The 19,816-nt window shown below is 36.5% G+C and overlaps 1 protein-coding gene across 13 annotated transcripts in view; it reads right to left on the bottom strand.

Moving 5' to 3' along the window:
- Positions 1-19,816, bottom strand: part of Map2k5 (mitogen-activated protein kinase kinase 5) — a 252,617-nt gene that overhangs the window by 119,830 nt on the left and 112,971 nt on the right. For 12 of the 13 annotated variants that reach the window (XR_012445525.1, XR_012445528.1, XM_074066289.1 and 9 more), the window contains 2 exons: positions 2,614-2,687; positions 1,617-1,667 (listed from right to left, as the gene is read on the bottom strand). Coding sequence is in view for 10 of the 13 variants with exons in the window: in XM_074066289.1 (XP_073922390.1) it covers positions 1,617-1,667; positions 2,614-2,687 (125 nt within the window). In the remaining 3 variants the exon portion in view is untranslated. Of the gene's footprint in view, positions 1-1,616; positions 1,668-2,613; positions 2,688-19,816 lie in introns of those variants that run through there. The other variant, XR_012445526.1, reaches the window with a different exon arrangement.

Below are 19,816 nucleotides of genomic sequence, written 5' to 3'. Positions count from 1 at the left end.
ATTCAAATATAATGGGATTTAATTTTTAGAACTATTTAAAGCTCTAAGAACATGATGGGTAGTTGAGAAGTTGTTTTACTTGTTTTTCTTTGTAGGGCTGGGGGAATGGTTCAAGTGGTAGGTGCCTGCCTAGTAAGCATGAGGTTTAAACCCTAGTACAGGGCTGGCAGAGTGGCTCCAAGTGGTAGAGCACCTGCCTAGCAAGTGTGAGGCCCTGAGTTCAAACCCCAGAAGAATTTAAAAAAATAAAGAATAAATAAAACTAAGAATATGGTCCATGGTTCTATCCATACTAAAATTGTTTTAACTCTATGATATATAACAAAGGCTTTTAAACTGGAAGGGATTAGCTAAATCTAGAGCCCTCATTATAAAAATTAACCCTAAAAATGTGAAACAACAATTTGCTACAAGAATGATAACTAGATAATCTTCTTGCTTGGTCTTTTTTCTTCCCTCTGGTGAATTTGGAAATGAATAAAATAAAGCATTTTCATGGCCACAAATAACTTCCCTCATTCAAAGGTAAGAAAAGAAGTCTGCTTCTATTTTTCATTCTTGACAAGTCTACTTTGGTGAAACTAACTAAATTATCTTATTATAGTTGTATGAATCCAACAACTAAACAAAACACAGAGGAAGACAAAATTTAGCTATATCAACGTAAATTTTTTTTGGTGGGACTGGGGTTTGTACTGAGGGCTTCACATTTGCAAAGCTAGCACTCTACCACTTAAGACACACCTCCAGTCCATTTTGCTCTGGTTATTTTGGAGATAGGGTCTCGAGAACTATTTGCCCAGGCTTGCCTCAAACTACAATCCTCCCTATCTCAGACTTCTAAGCAGCTAGGATTACAAATATGAGTGACCAGCACCTGGGACCCAGCAATAATGTAATTTTGATCTGATAATAAAGCATGTTTGTATTCTTGAAAAAAAAAACAACCAATCTTACTGACTAATATCTTGGTATACTTTAGGGTTAATGTGGAAAAGTAGCCAGTATGCTATAAGGTACAATTTTTTTGTAAGAGTAAACTTCAAAACTCAAGGGATTTCCGCCAGTATGGTGGTGCATGCAGGAACTCCCAGCTACTTGGAGGCATAAATCAGGAAAATCTTGGTATGAGGGTGGCCTGGGACAAAAATGAGAGACCCTATCTTAAAAATAACTAAAGCAAAAAAGGCCTGGGGATATAGGGCACTTGCCTAGTAAGCATGAAGTCCTGAGTTCAAATCCCAGTAATGCTCTCCCCTACCACCCAGGCAAAAAATAAGAAAACTCTCAGTGATTTCACACTTAAACGGGCCAGTTAAGTCAACAAAATCAGGTAAGTTGATAGCTCCTATAAAAACCCTTGTGTCAGACTGGAGGTATGGCTCAAGTGGTGGAACACTTGCCTTGTAAGTGCAAGTCCATGAGTTCAAATCCCAGAACTGCCAAGCTGTTATGTCTTTTTGAAAGATTTAAAAATTGGATCACGATTAGATTGATTTTGTAATTTGTGATCTGCTAGGCTAAGGCTGTGGAATTAATTCAAGAATTGTACATTACCAAGTACATAAAGATAAAGATGTTGGCTTTAAATGTTATTTTTGCATAAGTTTACTTACCGCCATATAAGCATTTGTTCCAACATACGTCTTGGCTATAGAATTCACCAGCTATGAGACAAAACAGTCTGTTAGAACAATATAAAGATAATGTGGAAATAAAATGGGCAATTATTCCTCATTTAACCTACAATCATCATCCCTATAAATCAACTAAAAATTATGTAAAAGGGAACAAATTTATCTAGAAAGGCATTAAAAATGATTAAATCTCTCTTTTCTTTTGAATGTGATTTCCAATTTAAACAAGCACAGCATTACAGTTTATAGCAGATAACCTTAAACTATTCACTTAGGCAGGATACTTATCGCTTTAGTACCCCAAACCCGCCTGATATAAAAAGTCAATTTGAAGTAGAATTTTTTAGTCAGATGGCTCAAGATGTGAATGAAGCCCCATGCATTACTAGAATGAAACAAACACTAAATACACTGGAGGGATAACAGACTTTGACAACTCATAATACAAGGATGACCTTCGCTTTGGTCTTTGTGTTTGGCTGGGAGTAAAGGTGGCTGCAATTCAAATCAACATCACAGCACGCTCATGGGTCACTATCACCCAGTTCTCAAGGGAGGCCCAAAATGGAAATTAATTAAAATTTGTGCTGCACATTGTAATGGCCCTCCACCATTGTTGCTCCCAATATTAATTTTTATTGTGGGCCAGTTGGGCTCCCCAGGCACAGCTCCCACTCTGCCCTCCCTTTTGTCTGGTCAAAACGCTTTCATATCAAAGCTGCATATCAATGAAGTTTGCTATTCGTAAGTAGTAATTACAATATCAGCAGTTTTTACTGTCATTAAACAATGAACAATCATATTCTGATGAAGGAACTAGCTCAGAGATTAAAAATGAGTACACATTCCCAGCCGAGGAAAAGATGCAGAGTTTCTGTTTCTCTGGCAGCAAGGTTTTTCCAAGCCAGTGAGTAGACTGAAACTAAAAAGTGGATGTTGCACAAGGAACAGAACACTGGGAGGAAAAGAGTCCTACCTGAGTGCTCACTCCGAAGTCACACAACTTGACCTGTCCTCTTGTGTTTACTAGCATATTTGAGGGCTTCACATCTAAAAAGGGAGTAGAAAAGCCCATGTAACTAATTCCATACTAACAGTGCTTGTTTGTAAAAAGCACACATATGCATCAAACCATGTTGTAGAAATGACATCATCTGCTCACCCAAAATTCTAATAGCAAATTTAATGCAAATTTCTGTATCTGGAGGCAAAATGTAAGATCCTAACTCCCCTACTTCTAACCATTTCTGTAGAATAAAAGGTTTTTTGCTTTTTTTTTTCAAATGAAAATCTAATCAAATTTGATCTCCAACACAGTCAATACAATCATTTTTAGAAAAAGCAGATAAGAAAATGTAATGTTTTTGCAAAGAATTTGCAAAAAGGATTGGCTTATGCTCTATGTGTAATCAGTAAGTTACTCCTCCCATCTAAGTAGTAAGGCCAAAGGGAAGCCAACAAAGAAAAATAATCATTCATATATTGCTGTTAACAGGTCATACCTGAGTGAAACAATGAGAAAACGAACGCACTATTGCTATTTCCTGTGTTTTACATGACTAACTCTACTTCAGTAAATGCTCAGAAACTGACCGAAAAGGAGTGTGTGTGTGTGTGTGTGTGTGTGTGTGTGTGTGTGTGTGTGTACTTATCAGTCTTTGTTTCATTTATCCTTCTCTTCCCTTACATCATTTTTAAAAACCTATTTTCATGATTGCTGTACTGGGGGTTCACTGTGACATTTACAATAGTTTTTACAATATATCATAGTTGAATTTACACCCTCCATCATTCTCCTTTATCCTTACATCATTTTTGACTGCTGTTAAGAGTTAACAAAAGAACTGACACAGCTTTTGTGAAAGTGGTCAGTCAGTAAACAATGACACAAAGGGTTTCTGTGAAGCATGGTCAGTGACAACAATGAGGCTTTTCTAGAATTCAGAGGCCACAAGAACAATCCAAGAAAGACAAGAGCACAAGCCTTTGATGATACCCAGTAGCACTGGCTTCAACACTTCATCTTTAATGGTAAAAGTGGTCGAGGACAGACAACTATGTTTAATACAGCATATAACCTTAACTACCCTGAATGTGAGAAAGAGACTCATAATTTTTTGATGTAATATTTTAAAGTAATCTGCAAATGAGTTAATCTCCTCTTCATCCTTCATCTTGCAAAAGGGTACCCTTACAAACTACCTAGCCAAATCTAGGTATATAACTCAAATTTCAAGTTCAAACTCAGTAAACAACAACAATTAAACTCTAATTATGTGACAAACAATTCTGTGACTTTCTCATACGTAAGCTCGTGAAGTTTTGCCTGACTGATGCTAGAATGTAAACTCCATGAAGGCAAGGATTTTGTCTTTTCAACTGACTACTTGTCTTCCTAGTCCCTGGTCAGGTGGTGTGATGGTGCAAGGCTATAATGGGAGACAGAAATGGGAGGATTGCGGTCTAAGGCCAGCTTGGACAAAAAGTTAGCAAGATACTACCTGAAAAAAACAAGCCAGGCATGTGGTATATTTCTATAAATCCATCTACACAGAAGACAGAGGTAGGAGGATCATTGTCTGAGGTTGGTCATGGGTGTGAGTCCCTTCCTGAAAAATAAAAACTTTAGGTGTGCTCAAGTGAGAGTGATGACCTAACAAGTGCAAACCTGAGTTCAAATTCCAGTACCACACACACAAGGCTTGGGTTCAATCCCACCCCCCAAAAAGAGTAATCTAATAGTTTTATGCTTTTTCTCTCTACTGTGGCAGGTAAATACTATGTACTGCTTACTGAATGGATGAGTTATAAATGAATGGAAATCACAAGCACACAGTATTATTTTATGCTGACGAGACTATTTCAGTAATGAGGAGTTAACTGTAGACCATATGTCTGTAGCATGCCCTTCAGATAACACGTACTATAACCTCAGCCAGGGCCTCTCTCTTTGAATGCAAATTTATATGTCCAGGCAGCTGTAAACTCTTACCAACTGGTCTCTCAATCTCCAGTTTTTCCTGATTTTCATATAATTTTTACACCACCATCATATTTATCATTTTCACTACATCATTTCTCTCCTTACGGAGGAAGTTACATATTCCCTGGCATGCTCCCTTCTACTTCTTAAGACCAGAGTCATGGTTGGGTATGGTGGTGCATACCTGTAATCCCGGCCACTCAGGAGGCAGAGGCAGGAAGATTGCAAGTTGGAGGTCAGCCTGGTAAAGTGAGAGAGACCTCATCTCAAAAACAAACTATATGGGGGAAAAAAAGGGATGGGGGTCATGACTCAAGTGGTAGAGCACTTATCTAGCCTAGGGCTCAATTGTCAGTACCACAAAAAAACAAAAACAGCGTTGTGCCCCAGCAGTAAGCACAACATATCACAGTGGCCAGGGTGACTCCAGTAATAGTTTGCTGAAATAAAGCAAATCTCAGATTCTACCTAGGTTAGCCTTATTTTCCAAATCTAATTCTCATAATAAGCCCTCAACTTTGAATAATTTTCTTTTAGACAAACTGCTCTCTTATATACTGACACCCCAAACCACTCTTTAGCCACCATTATCAGATGGAGATAGTTCAGAAAAAAATATTTTGAGCTTCTGGAAATCAAGAGGCATGCTTAAAAACAGGAAATATTTAACTTCAATTAGACACACATTTGACTTAAGTAGAACAGTAGAGAGAGAAAGCGTAAAACAACAAAACTGTCACATTACTCTGTTTGAGAGCTGGGATTGAACCCAGAGCCTTGTGAATGCTAGACAAAGCGCTCTACCACTGAGCTACGCTTCAACCCCTGCTAGGCTGTATTCTAAAAAGCAGGCACAATTAAGAACTTGACTGCATTTTCCAGCTCTCCAACAATGATGCTTTAAAAGCAAGCATGTTATATGAGTTTTGCACATTTACCTCTCAGCCTAGTTTACTGAAGCACTTTACATGTGAGAGTACTAGACATCCAGCCATTCTCAAACCAATCTTTGCATTCTAACCAGACTGTTTTAATCACTGTCTCAAGTGAAAATTGCTTAGCCTTTGTTCCTGCTGTTTTTATCCTCTCCTTCCAAGCCCCATGTTTAGAAATTCCTGCTCCACATTTTCTGACTACCTGAATCCTGTCTATCCTTTATCTTGAAGACCTGCCTCCCTGCTGCTCTAACTTTTCAGGCCACTAAAGTCATGGCTTCCTGTGAGTTGCTGAAGCACTACAATCTGTAATATTTGTTTGGAACTGAGCATGACACTTTGCTAGATATTTGCTGTTACAGGTATTCACTCCGAGAAGTACACAGGGTAGGAATATGCTTCTTACATCTTTGCATTCCTTTCAAGCATAGTACCTTGCTCACTGGTTGGGGTTTTTTTTTTTTTGTTTTTTAAATAAAAAATTTACATTAGTAAATGCCCCCTTTTTCAGTAATATCTTGAGGCATACTTTGAACTTAACTGGTTCTTTTAAACAAAGTCAGTAGATTCTGGCAAGGAGACAGGAATCTATGTGTTTCTGACCCTGCAACAAACTTGGCATGTGACCTTGGACTTGTATGTGAGAATTTAGTTTTTACTTCTGCAGAGAGATAATTATTACTGCTTCAATCTTAAAGAACTGTATTTAATGAGACGGTGGATACAAAATTGCCTTCTGTCAACACTCTATAACATAAGGTATTATCAACTGGTAATCAATCAAGCTACAAAGAGTTTTATATTATATTTAGAAAATAACTTCTATTGCTACTATAGCAATTTAGGCTGTAATTGAGTAAGATACCAGCTGAAAATAATTTCTAAATCCACACAGAACTATATAACCAAGTTAATGTTGAGGAAACATTTTTGTCAGACCCTCCCTCTCTCCCTTTCATCCCCTCCCTCCCTTCCTTCCCTCCTTTCTTTTCTTCCTCCCTTCCTCCCCTCCCTCCATAAACATGAATTTGCCTTAAGAAAGAACTGCATCTTTGCCACTTAGTGAAAAATATTTAACAATGAAAACGTTTCTCAATGATATTCTTCATTTTGGGATGAATTTATGAAAATCATTCAACAAATATTTACTGATGTTTTATCATGTGTGTGCTGTGGAGAGAAATGTATACCGGACCCTGTCTCTCGCCTCTAGGAACTTCTGACCAAGAAATATTTGATTTCACTTCTCTCTCCTATTTGCTTCTAAGTCAGAGGCTGGTAAACTTTTTCTGTAAAGATATTAAGCATTTTAGACTTTGAAAGTTCTATAGTTTTTGTTGTAAATACTCAAGTTGTGCTACTACAGTACAAAAACCACCATTTATCCACACATAAATGAATGGGCATGGCTGTGCTTCAACAAAATTTTGTCTATAAAAACAGGGAGAGAGTCACAGTTGACCATGGGTTGATGTTTGCCAGTCTGTTTGAAGCTTTCTTATATTTATCTATTTTTATGATTATTTTAGGATTGACAGTATGCTTCTTTAACTGCTCATAGTCTACCTTCAAATAACATTAGGCCATTTCTTTCATAATGTAGGAATGTCACAATAGTATATTTACATTTTATATGTAAATAGTATATTTGCATCTTTATTTACATTTTTATTTGCACTATTGTCAAGTATCTTTTCTGTGAATGCTACAACCCCACAATGAATCTTTATTTTGGTGTTAAGGAATTTTTTTAAAGAAATTTAAACATGAGAAAAGTCTCTATGTTCATTCATGTTTACCATTTTGGAGGCTATTTTATTTCTTTGTGCAGATTTAACTATCTGCTATCATTTTTGTTCTACCTAAATAACTCCCTTTAACACTTTTTATAATGATCATCTATTGGCAATGAATTCTCTCAGCTATGTTTGTCCGAAAAAGTCTTTATTAGGCTGTTGTTTTTTGTAAAATAAACTCACTAGACATAAGAATTCTGGATTGACAGTTTTGTTTTGTTTTTCCAACAATTTAAAGATGTCTTTCCATTATCTTCTGGCTTACATAGCTCCACACAAGTCTGCTGTTTTTCTTACTTCTCTCTTTACTAGGTTCTGTTTTCTTTGAATACATTTTTCTTTTTAATCACTGGCTTTCAAATTCTGATGTTGAGGTTCTCTGTTGTAGTCTTGTGTATATCCTGGTTAGGATTTATTGAGCTTCTTAGAGCTATAGGTTTATAGAATGCTTTAGGTCATTATTTCTTCAAATAATTATTTTTATTATTATTTTTTTTGCTTCAAGGGTCTCACACTTGCTAGGCAGTTGCTCTACCCCTTGAGCCACTCCTTTTTGTGTTGGGTATTTTAAAGATAGGGTCTCCTGAACTATTTGTCCAGGCTGGCCTCAAACTTCATCTTCCTGATCTCTGCCTCCTGAGTAGCTAAGATTACAGGTGTGAGCCACCAGTGCCTGGCTTCTTCAAATTATTTTTATTTGCCTTATTCTCTCCTCTCCTTTGAGACTCCAATTACATGTATATCCTAGACTTCTTGTGTTGTCTCAAAGATTACATAGACTGGGCTCCTCTTAAAATCTTTTTCTAGAAGTAGAAAATGATCATTTTTGACACTTCTTGTATCTCTACCTTCAAGATCACTGAATTATTTCTTCTATAGTGTCTGATCCACCACTAATTCTATCAAGTGAAAATAATTTCAGACATTTTATTTTCATCTCCAGGTGTTCCACTTGGCTCATTCTTCCTTCCTTTCTACCTTCCTTTCTTTCTTTTTACAGCTTCCATTTCTTTCCTCACTATATTCAGGTTTTCTTGAAATCCTTGAGTGGACTTATAGTTACAAAACTTAAAAATTACAAATTATATAATTGCTCTAAAGTCAATGGTGTGTATGTGTGAGACAGAGAGGATCTGTTTCTTTTAATTGATTTTTCTCCTGATACAATCTCTCATCCATAATCAGTACAGAATTCTTTGGTTGCCTACTAATTCTTATTTGGATTCTGTATTTTGTGACTCTTATTTTGCTGAGTTCTGGATTTTGTTGTAATCCTTTAAAAAGTGTTGGACTTAACACCAGAAAAACAAATCATTTGCAGATGATGCAGTATCTGAAGGCTTAATTTAGAGCCTCTGTTTATAGACAGTCTAGACTAAACCCTATTCTAGGGTCAGTTTAATCTATTACTAAAGCATAATGAAGTCTCTCCACACTGGCTAGTGAGAATTAAAAAGATTTCCAATTTTGTGTAAGTTTTGAGACTGCTTGGCTTACAGGCCCCCCCCACCCCCAAATTTTCTTTCCCAGACTATGGCTTTCTGTCTAATTTTGCAAGATTTTACCCTATGAATGCAGACACTAATATTTAACCAAAGATTCCAGGAAACTCCTATACAACTCCTTGAGTTATTTATCCACATAACTGCTACCTCTCTAGGACTCTGCCCTGTGAATTCCAGCCATTTTTGCCTCCTTGAACTCTCAATTCTATCTCTTCAGCTCAGTAAGACCTCTGGCCTCTGCTTAGGTTTCCAGGTTGGGTGAGCATATGGCTCACTTAATTTGTGTCCCTTCTCTCAGGGATTAACAGGCCCATATTGCTTATTATTTCATATCTGAAAATAGTTACTTCATATATGTTGTTCAATTTCCTAAGTGTTTTTGGTGGGTGGCAATAATTCCTTTAAGGGCAGAAGTATAAAGTATCCCTTTATTTAAACATTTTATCTTTGTCTCTTATTCACTGCTTTGATCTTAACATTGTAAGCCACCTCAAATCCTTTCTAAGGTATATGATACATAAATTATGTTAGGATTTTATTAAGTTAAGCTAAATATGAATGCATGTGGCAGAATTTGAAGCAAAGAGAATCTCTTTAAATACTGGTCTAAAAATAGTGTCCTTATTGGAGAACATCATTCTGAGTGAGGTTAGCCTGGTCCAAAAGACCAAAAATCGTATGTCCTCCCTCATATGCGGACATTAGATCAAGGGCAAACACAACAAGGGGACTGGACTTTGATCACATGATAAAAGCAAGAGCACACAAGGGAGGGGTGAGGATAGGTAAGACACCTAAAAAACCAGATAGCATTTGTTGCCCTCAATGCAGAGAAACTAAAGCAGATACCTTAAAGCAAGTGAGGTCAATAGGAGAAGGGGACCAGGAACTAGAGAAAAAGTTAGATCAAGAATTAACCTAGAAGGTAACACACATGCATAGGAAATCAATGCAAGTCAACTCCCTGTATAGCTATCCTTATCTCAACTAGCAAAAACCCTTGGTCCTTCCTATTATTGCTTATACTCTCTCTTCAACAAAATTAGAGATAAGGGCAAAATAGTTTCTGCCGGGTATTGAGGGGTTGGGGGGGGAGAGGGAGAGGGCGGGGGGGGGAAGGGAGGGGGGAAGGGGGTAGAAATGACCCAAACATTGTATGCACATATGAATAAAAAACAAATAGTTTCCCTGATTTAAGTTTCACTTTATCTTGTATATAATATTCACCTAATAACTGAGGTATCAATACCTAGCATATAGTTGATATACTTACTTCTCAAATTTTCATTTAAAACATGCAAACTTTATAACTCTTAAGAATAGCTTCAGGAATGATGAAATGGTTTAACATTTTTATTTGTTCTACAAAGTCATAGACAATAGCACATCCGATTAGGCAGAACGATTACTTGAAAGGAGTACTTATATCTATGTTTATTTTAATGCAGTATCAAGTTATAGAAAACAAACAGCAATTGAAGGCACACAGCTTTTCATCTAGCTTGCTTAAAAACACCACAGCCTTTCTTCTGTAAGAAAAGTGCAGAAAAGATGAGTCATTAAAGTGACTAATTATAAACGGGAATCATAGGGGCAGATGTCAGTCATTTTGGTTTAATCAGGCCATTAATTATTAGGGTCTGTCAATTAGTTTCATTAAAGGCAAGGGAGCTTAAATGAATAGTATGGCATTGATTTTAACTGAGACATTTTCTCAAAGAAAATACAAATGAGGTATTTTGAAGCCTAGAACTATAGACCCTTTTCATATGCTTCTTCTATTTCAACATGCAAGCATATAGCAAAAAACCAAATTACCTTGAATCCCCTTTAGAATCAAATATAAAATATCATGTTTGGTGTTTCCTAATTTTAAATTTGGTTTTAATCCATCTTGGCCAACAGGTCAACATCATGTTGGAGAAAGTGAGACAAAGGTATAATGCAAAATGACCTATTTTTAATATTAGATATTTCTCAAAATGACCCATTTTTAATATCAACATCCCTCATCTTCTTTCATCTTAGAAAGAAATTAGTCATTTTCTTTAGATAGGCTTTTAGAGAAGTCACAAAAGATTCTTGTCAGTCAGATGCTCTCAGGGTAAGCAGAGAGATACCATGAAAAGTGCTTTATGGAATGAATTCAGGACCTTAGAGTGAGTCCCTGCCTATGGACTGTGAGACTGGACAAATCATTTAAGTCTGAGCACATGAGCATATGTATACATGCATGGATACTCATGTGCTCAGTGCTAAGCACACCACTTCACTTACTTCTCAAAACAACCTTGAAATATTACTGGCAACCTTGTCAGTGCAGGAAGATCAGATATTATACGGATCGTGTATGTGTTATCTTGATATTTGATTGTATCCTGATAGCTGATCTTCCTACATAAGCAAAGTTATTATTTTTAGCACTGCCTGGCACAGAGCTCATGCTCAATTAGTTGTTGAATGAATCAAATGAATAGAAAAACATTTTGTAAACTTGAAGCACTACATTTATCATAAGATACTGCTCTACAGAATCAGTAATGACAATGGATCCCACCCTAGAAAGTCAGGATGTGGATCATCTAACTTACAGGACTAGACCCAAAGGCTAAGTGAGGTTAGCCTTCAATAACTAGCTCCATCTGAAGGCAGGCTTCTTTCAGAACAACATTTTACCCAATCACATCCCATATCTATTGTCAATACTATTTTCCTACTCCTTCAGTGAGATTCCACAGTAAGCTAGGATTTTTAATGATGATGTCATGAAACTGACTTGTAGCAGTGCTGGCTCAAGTAGATCATAGGTAATTATGACACAGTTCTGTCCAATAGTGTGAAGCTCAGAAGACTAGAAAAAATGAGAGGGAGGAGGAAGAATATAAAATTTTATAAGTAGGTCTTATGCCATGCTGAAGATAATAGTAGGTTTTCTATAGGAATCTATAACTGAATATAAAACCAGCCTCAAAGTATCTTTAAAAATTAAACATATTAAAAAAAAATTAAACATAAACCATATGTTTAATAAGCCAGATGCACACCTGTAGTCCCAGATACTCGGGCTGAGGCAGGAGGATCACTTGAGCCCAGGAGTTGGAGACCAGTCTGGGTAACATAGTGAGACCCTGTCTCAAAAAAATTAATTAAACATAAACTTACCCTATAAGCTTTGTGGTCACTATCCTACTTTATCTTTAGCAAAGTAAAAACATCAGTTAACTATACTGATCATAGATATCAATGGTAAGTGGTTAATTCTTAAAACCAGTATGTACTAGATTTTCTAAATAATTGTTATTGTAAATATTTAAAGAAAGATACCAATTCTACTCCTAGGTGTCAACTCAAGAGAAATAAAAACAGAATCACATAAAGACTGTATACAAATAGCAGCATTATTGAGAACAGTCCCAAACAACATAAAATTCTAAATGTCCCTCTACTGGTAAACAGATAGATCCATATGACGGAATTATTCAGCAATAAAAAGAAAGGGACTTCTGAAAAACACATTAGATCAATCTCAAAAACATTATGCTAACTGAAAGGAGTTAGGTACAGTACTTCATACTGTGCAATTCTATTTATCTGAAATGCCCACAAAAGGCATGTCTATAGAGTTAGGCAGCAGATTAATTTTCCTTGGGGCTGGGAATAGGTGCTGAGGAAAGGAGAAGGAATATGGACTGGGAACATGAGCAGGGATTAATATTGATTGCAAATGAACATGAGGACTCTTTTGTAGGGTGCTAGGAATGTTCCAAAGAAGATTATGGTGATGTTTGCACAACTCTATGAATTCACTTAAAGTCATTGAATCAAATACTCAGAAATGGTTGAATTTTATGGTATGTAAATTGTTTATCAATAAGCTGTTTTAAAAATAGCCTCAAAATGCATTACCATTACTAATTAATTCCTAACAAACTTATTGATAATCCATAGTTTTACAGATGCTTTGCAGCCACTGTGGTCACTTTCCTATTCTATGACAAAGTATGCAGCATCAGTGAGTCATCCTAAGAATATATATATATGAACAGCAAAATGGTTATTTCCTCTTAAAACTGATATGCACTAGAAGGCATGAATAACTATGATTACATGTATTTTTTAAAAACATACTAATTTTAAAATGTCACTTGGTATTTGAAATTATGCCCCAAATGATCAAGGCTATATGCCTACAGAATATGAAAACTGGTTCAAACATAAAGGTTCAATCAACCAACTACAGCTGCCTCAATAACCTCCAGTAACTGTTCTGACTGATTTTCAGGCTGATTTTTTTTTTCTTCCACTGAATTGACCAAATTGACTGTGGAAATTGGTATCATGTTGAGACAACTCATGTTGCCACCCCTAACTGCTTCATGCAGGAAACTGTATCTATACACATGCTGCATCAATTAGCCACTGAAAAAATCCACATAAATAGCAGCAAGCTTAAGCTTGCTAATAAAGGCAGAGCCCTTGAAAGCATGTGCTTGCTGCAGCTTTACACAAAGGACTGCTCTGCCCACCGCCCAGCCTCTGCCCTCAACACAATCAGAGGTCAAGTGGGAGTTATCCTTCAGTAGGGTTTTGGCTGGGTACCTAAGGAGGCTGTTCAAAACAGATAAAAGCTCTTTCACAAAACTGCAGTTGGAGTTATCCAACGTGCTCAATGTAGGGACCCACACAGAAATTTCAGGTAAGATTAGTTCTAAAGGAAACCATGGCTTTGTACATGTTTTCTCTGTCTGAAAAGGACAACCACACAAATTAAGCATTCCCTTTATGTATGATTTATTCACATTAGGTGCTGGTGATTACCTCCTACTTTTCTATTTTGATCTGTTTTATGTTTAAAATACTCAGTTTGCTCTGTGCTTTCAGATGTAAGCCTCACTGGATGCTCTTCAAATAGGTATGGTACAAGTCTTAACAAAACACGAGTTCAGTTTTAAAGTATGGTACATGGCTCTATTGTAGGATGATAACTGAAGCAGAAATAAATTTCTTTTCAACTTTTCCCTCTATAAAGCAATTACACTGTTTCTTGAATGCTAAGAGCCAGAGGACACATCCATGGATCCCATTCCTAGGAACTTCTCCTGGCACTATGACAGGATGTTTCAGTAAGACTCTCATTGTGTTAATCTGTCTTAGGAAAAGAAACCAACATATCCATCTAGTTATTTCTTGGGGGTTGCATTCTAATAAGTGAGAACAACAGGTACAATTAAATATAGACTATGGTGACATTTTACATTACAAATTCATCTATGCACAACAGGAATGCACTTAAGAGAAAACAACGATACAATATAAAAGTTATTCTAATCACTCATCACATAATAAAGGGTAGGTCATCCAAATATTCTTGTAAGAGCCTTAAATAATATTAAGCAGCATAATTATCCTAAATGGCAGTTATTAGTCTAGAGTCTCATGATTCAGTTCAGAACAGAGGCAATATATATGGTTTTTCTTTTTCACATGATAAAAAGGAGACATGGGGTAGTTGCAAGGCTAATATCAAGGAAAATAGGCCTAGACATCCCAATTCTCCCCTCAATTCCTTTTTGTTCCTCCTCAGAGCTTTTTTTTGGTTTTTTTCTCCTTTTATTTCATCATTACCCTCAACTCTTTCACAGTAAGTAAAAGAGTTTTCTTTCTAAAGTGGTAAATCTTCAATGCCTACCTGCAATGTATACGTATTCTGGTTCATGTGTGTAAAACACCAAGTGTGGCAGAATGAGTTCCTGGGAATCAAAAGATACCCACATTCTGCCCTCTCTGGAGAGTGATACCAAGTCTATGATACTAATGGTGTAAGACTCTGAATGACTACAAACACTCTTCAGCCAAAAAGAAAAGAAAGTAAAGAAATATACTAAATGTATAAATTTTAAGGCTGCAAACTTAATTTAGAGCAGTACAACCAGAAGACCATTTCTGGTAAATTGTTTTAAAGAAATAGTAAGGTGGATAACACCTATTTGGCTCTTGCTATATGCCAGTACTGGGCTACATTACTGCCATATGTATTATCTCATTTAATTCTCATTTAACCTTTAATAGGTGTTATTATCCTCACTTTACAGATAAGAAAATTGAAGCTCCAATTAATGAAATTATTCACTCAAGGCCACATGACAAGGGGCTTTGGTGGTAAAATTTTCAGATTTATTTAGCATTATACTTATGAAATAAATCTCATCTGAACTAACAGGCAAGATGATTGTCTCAGCTTTGCCACTGAATAGTTAGGTGACCTTGGAAATTCATGAACTAGTCTAGATGATTTACTTTAGTTTCTTTCTACTTCAAACAGGTTAGCTTTCTCTCTAAGAAAAGGAGATACCAGCAGGAAGCTTAGGGGATTGCTTCTTTTCTTGAGAAACAACGTTTGAACTACTAACAGCCACTATGTCCTAGTGCTATGAAAGTTAAGAAGCTTACTCAAAGTCAGGAAGCTGAGATGGCTCCAAGCCTGGATCCAATCCTAAGATAAAGAACTCTTCTGTTAGACCACCAACTTCTTATTGCTTTTCCTATGACTGAGCAAGTTATTAAGCCTCTTTGAGCCTTAATTAATATACTCATCTAATAAATGGAAATACAATTATACCTTCCTAACAATATTACCATGAAGAGAAAATAAAAGTATCATGCAAAGGATCTATTATAGTAGCACACAGAAGACATTTTATAAAAGATACTTATAAAAACTATAATTAGGATTATTATACCCAATCCAGAAGAAACTTAATCCTCCAACAACAAAAGACGAGATTTGATTTCTGAGGTGCTATCTTCAATTATGCCTTTAGGAAGACAGAAAGATGTGGTGTGGTCTAACTGCTAATGCTATCTATCCCTTCTACTTGGCAGAATGCTGTACCTGATGGTAAACCTCTTACTTCCATACTAGAAAGAGCAAAGAATGACTTCCAATGAAGCCACATCACAAAAAGTTTCACATACAATCAGTGCTTTAAATTCACTGTGGCCTCAGATATTCATCCACACATGGAGTGTCATCTTCCTGAGTGGTTGAACAGGTACTCAGTAACATAAAGCCCTATGAGTCAAAGCACACAATGATTGTATAATATACTTTAAGTCCTGATCTTCAATGAGACAGAAAGATTTTTGGGAAAAGGCTTGGGGGGATAACTACTCTCTCCCATTTTACCATTCCCATTCCCCTAATCTACCTTCCATTTCTGTAATTTTATCATCTAAGGGTGTTATATAAATGGAATCACACCATATATAAACACTGTGATTGATTTTTTTCTCACAGCATAATTCTCTGGAGATTTATTCAGTTTGTGCACATCAAGTTGGTTCTTTTCTATTACTAAGCAGTATTGCATGCTATGGATGCTTTTTTAACCATTCACATGGTAAAGGACATCTGGTTGTTTCCAGTTTTGCTTCTATGAATAAGGCTGTTATAAACATTATATACAGGTTTTATGTGAACTTAAGTCTTCATTTCTCTGGGAAAAATACCCAGGAAGTACAAATGCTGAATCATGTTTAGTTTTTTTAAGAAATGCCAACTGGGGAGTTCTATCATTTTTTATTCCTACCAGTAGTGTGTTAGTGATCTAATTTCTCTCCATCCTCGCTAACATTTGGTGATGTCACCACTTTTTATTTGCCATTTTGATAGTTGTATAATAATATCTCACAGTGGTTTTAATTTGCATTTTCCTAAAGTCTAATGATGTTGAAATCTTTTTCATGTGCTTTTTTGCCATCTGTATATCATCTTCAGTGGAATGTCTCCATGTTTTCTGCCATTTCTAATTATTTTTTTACTGTTAAAATTTGAATATACGTTCTAGGCACATGTTCTGTTAAAAGAACACTTTTAAGTAACAACATATAGGATGTGTCTTTTGAAAATCACAGATACAGAAATCCCCAGTCATTACTGAATGATCAACATTTCAAAAGGCTTAATTTCTGGAGATGTTCATTTGTGTGGATAGAGCTGGAGAAAAACGAACAATCCAGACTCATTAAAGTAGTATGTCTGCTTTAATGGACTAAGTCATCTCCTTTTTTTCCCTTTTTTTCAAAAACATAAATGTTTATGAGTCGTGATATGCCACAGCATTGGTATGTGATTAATATTTACATTTAAAGGACAGTTTCTAAAGGATTTTCAAGAAGAAGCTATGGTCTAGTTGTGGTTCTCACCATTAATAATTGCTTAACATAAACATCCTCTTCCAGATCCATCTGACTAAGCAGCCCCAGAGCTCAGGGAAAGAAGCTCCCACATCCAGCTTTCCCATCATTACCCGCTGCAACATAAAACCAACTGGGGATGACTCTAAATTGTCTTGGATCACTCAAACACTAACCAGTTCTTTTAGAAAACTGTCTGGTTTTAAAAGGGAGCAAAAATATTGGTTTAGATTATTTCAAAATGCACTATAATCTAGAAACCATTAACTGTGTAACTCTCTGCAAAAGAGGTTGTTATACAAGTTTTGTGCAAAATATATTTCATCATAAATCACTTAAAATTAATCAGGTTAATTTTCTGTCATAGTAGTGCTTTTCAAAAACCCTTTCATGAAAGAATTCCGTCTGCCCCATACCAGGGATTGAATCCAGGAACTAGCACATGCCAGGCAAGCTTTCTACCACTTGAGCCACTCCACCAGCCCAAAAGCAACCATTCTTCACTTATCTCTTCAGTTGAAATCTATTTTCTATTTCCTAGAATTCCCCACTTTGAATGAAGAGCGTAAGGTAGTTTATATGCATTAAGCACTTAGAGCCTGGTATAGAATAAGTGCTTAGTAAATATCCCTTATTATTATCATTAATATTATTATTATTCCTAGTACTATTATTATTATTATTTTCATAGCAAGATCTCAGGGTTTATCATCTTGTTTTTCTTTTCCTGTATGTCTCTGATTCCCTTTGTGCATCTACCTTGTCAATATGTCACACTTCCTTCAGTCCTGAAATCACAGAACCCAGAATTCTGGCTCATGAAGAACCTGAGTGATTGTCCAGCTGTGCTCATGTGGTACAGATGAGGAAAGCAAGGTGCAACTGCTTTATGTGGGGTGGGGAGGGGATAGAGGGGGAGAGACATGGGGACAATGTAACTCATGTACAATATAAGTCTAACTGGAATTGTCACTATGAATCCCCCTGTATAATGAGTATAAACAAATAAAAATTCATAAATAAATAAAGTACAGCATCAAGGAAAGGCTCTAAGATCTAAGGAAAGGGCTCCCTCTCCCTCCTTTTTTACTTCTATTTTTTTAAAGTCTAGTTTCCTGAGGCATAATTTATATACAATAAAACTCACCCTCTTTATGTCTATTCACGTTCTAACAAATGTGTACAGTAATGTAACAACCACTAACATCAATTGGCAGAACATTTTCAACATGCTAAAGGTTCCCTCATGCCATAATCCACTCTCAACAACTAATGTACTTTCTGTCTTTACAGTTTTGCCTTTTCCACAATGTCATATAAGTGGAATCCCATAGAAGGTAATCCTTTGAGTCTGGCTTCTTTCACTTAGTATGAAGTATCTAATATTCATCTATGTTGTTGTATCAGAAGTTATTCATCTTTGTTGCTGAGTAATGTTCCAGTGTATGGATGTACCACAGTTTGTTTATCCATTTACCAGCTGAAAGACATATAGGTTGTTTCCAATTTGGAGCTTTTATGAATAAACCCAGCAAAAAATAGTTGCCTACAAGTTTTTGTGGGGGCCGACATCTCATTTCTCTTGGGTAAATATCTAGGAGTGGAACTGCTGGGTCATGTAGGAAACTGCCAAAATATTTTCCAAAGTGGCCATAGTCTGTGTTCCCACCTGCAGTGTATCAGAGTTCCAGTTGCTCAGTATTCTTTTCAGCACTTGACATTACCAGGGGGTTCCCCCTCTAAGTTTTAGTGGAGTTCTCTTTTAACAGAAAAACAGTAGTGAGAAACATTTTTAGTGCAGTAAACTGTTGAAAATTTAACCAACCTCAACTCCTCTCCTTTTCTTAAAAACTATAAGCAATCCATCAGGAAAGTCTACTGACTACATTTTAAATATATCCACAATCTGTCCACTTCTTCCCATCTTCACAAATATCTGCCTCTGTAAATCAGCTGATTTGACCACATCCCCTTCACGGTGCGGTAGGCACACTGTGCTCTCTGCTGTTCCATAAACACTCCAGGCATAGGTCGATCTTTGGATTCTGCTCTAACTGTTCCTGTGTATCTACCTGACTAGTCCCATACCTTCTTCAAGCCATTGCTCCAAAGCAGCTTCTGCATGAGGTCTACTTCATTAATACTGCAGACTACCCTTTGCTTCCCATAGGCCTGATCTACTTTTTCTTTTCCCTATATAACTAACCACTTTCTAACACACAACAACTATTTACCACAGTTGTTTTCCATTTTGTCCCACCCCTTGTAGAATATAAGTTCCACCAGTATACTAGTACAACCACTCTGGAAAAAAATTTGGAGGCTACTTAAAAAGCTGGACATCGATCTACCATTTGATCCAGCAATACCACTCTTGGGGATATACCCAAAAGACTGTTACTCCAGAGGCACCTGCACATCCATGTTTATTGCGGCACTATTCACAATAGCCAAGTTATGGAAACAGCCAAGATGCCCCACCACTGACAAATGGATTAAGAAAATGTGGTATCTATACACAATGGAATTTTATGCAGCCATGAAGAAGAACGAAATGTTATCATTCGCTGGTAAATGGATGGAATTGGAGAACATCATTCTGAGTGAGGTTAGCCTGGCTCAAAAGACCAAAAATCGTATGTTCTCCCTCATATGTGGACATTAGATCAAGGGCAAACACAACAAGGGGATTGGACAATGAGCACATGATAAAAGCGAAAGCACACAAGGGAGGGGTGAGGATAGGTAAGACACCTAAAAAACT

The sequence above is a fragment of the Castor canadensis genome, chromosome 2, assembly GCF_047511655.1.
Source record: "Castor canadensis chromosome 2, mCasCan1.hap1v2, whole genome shotgun sequence".
NCBI classification, from domain to species: Eukaryota; Metazoa; Chordata; class Mammalia; order Rodentia; family Castoridae; genus Castor; species Castor canadensis.
Note: the sequence above shows the minus strand (reverse complement) of the source record. Positions and strands in the feature narration are given on the sequence as shown.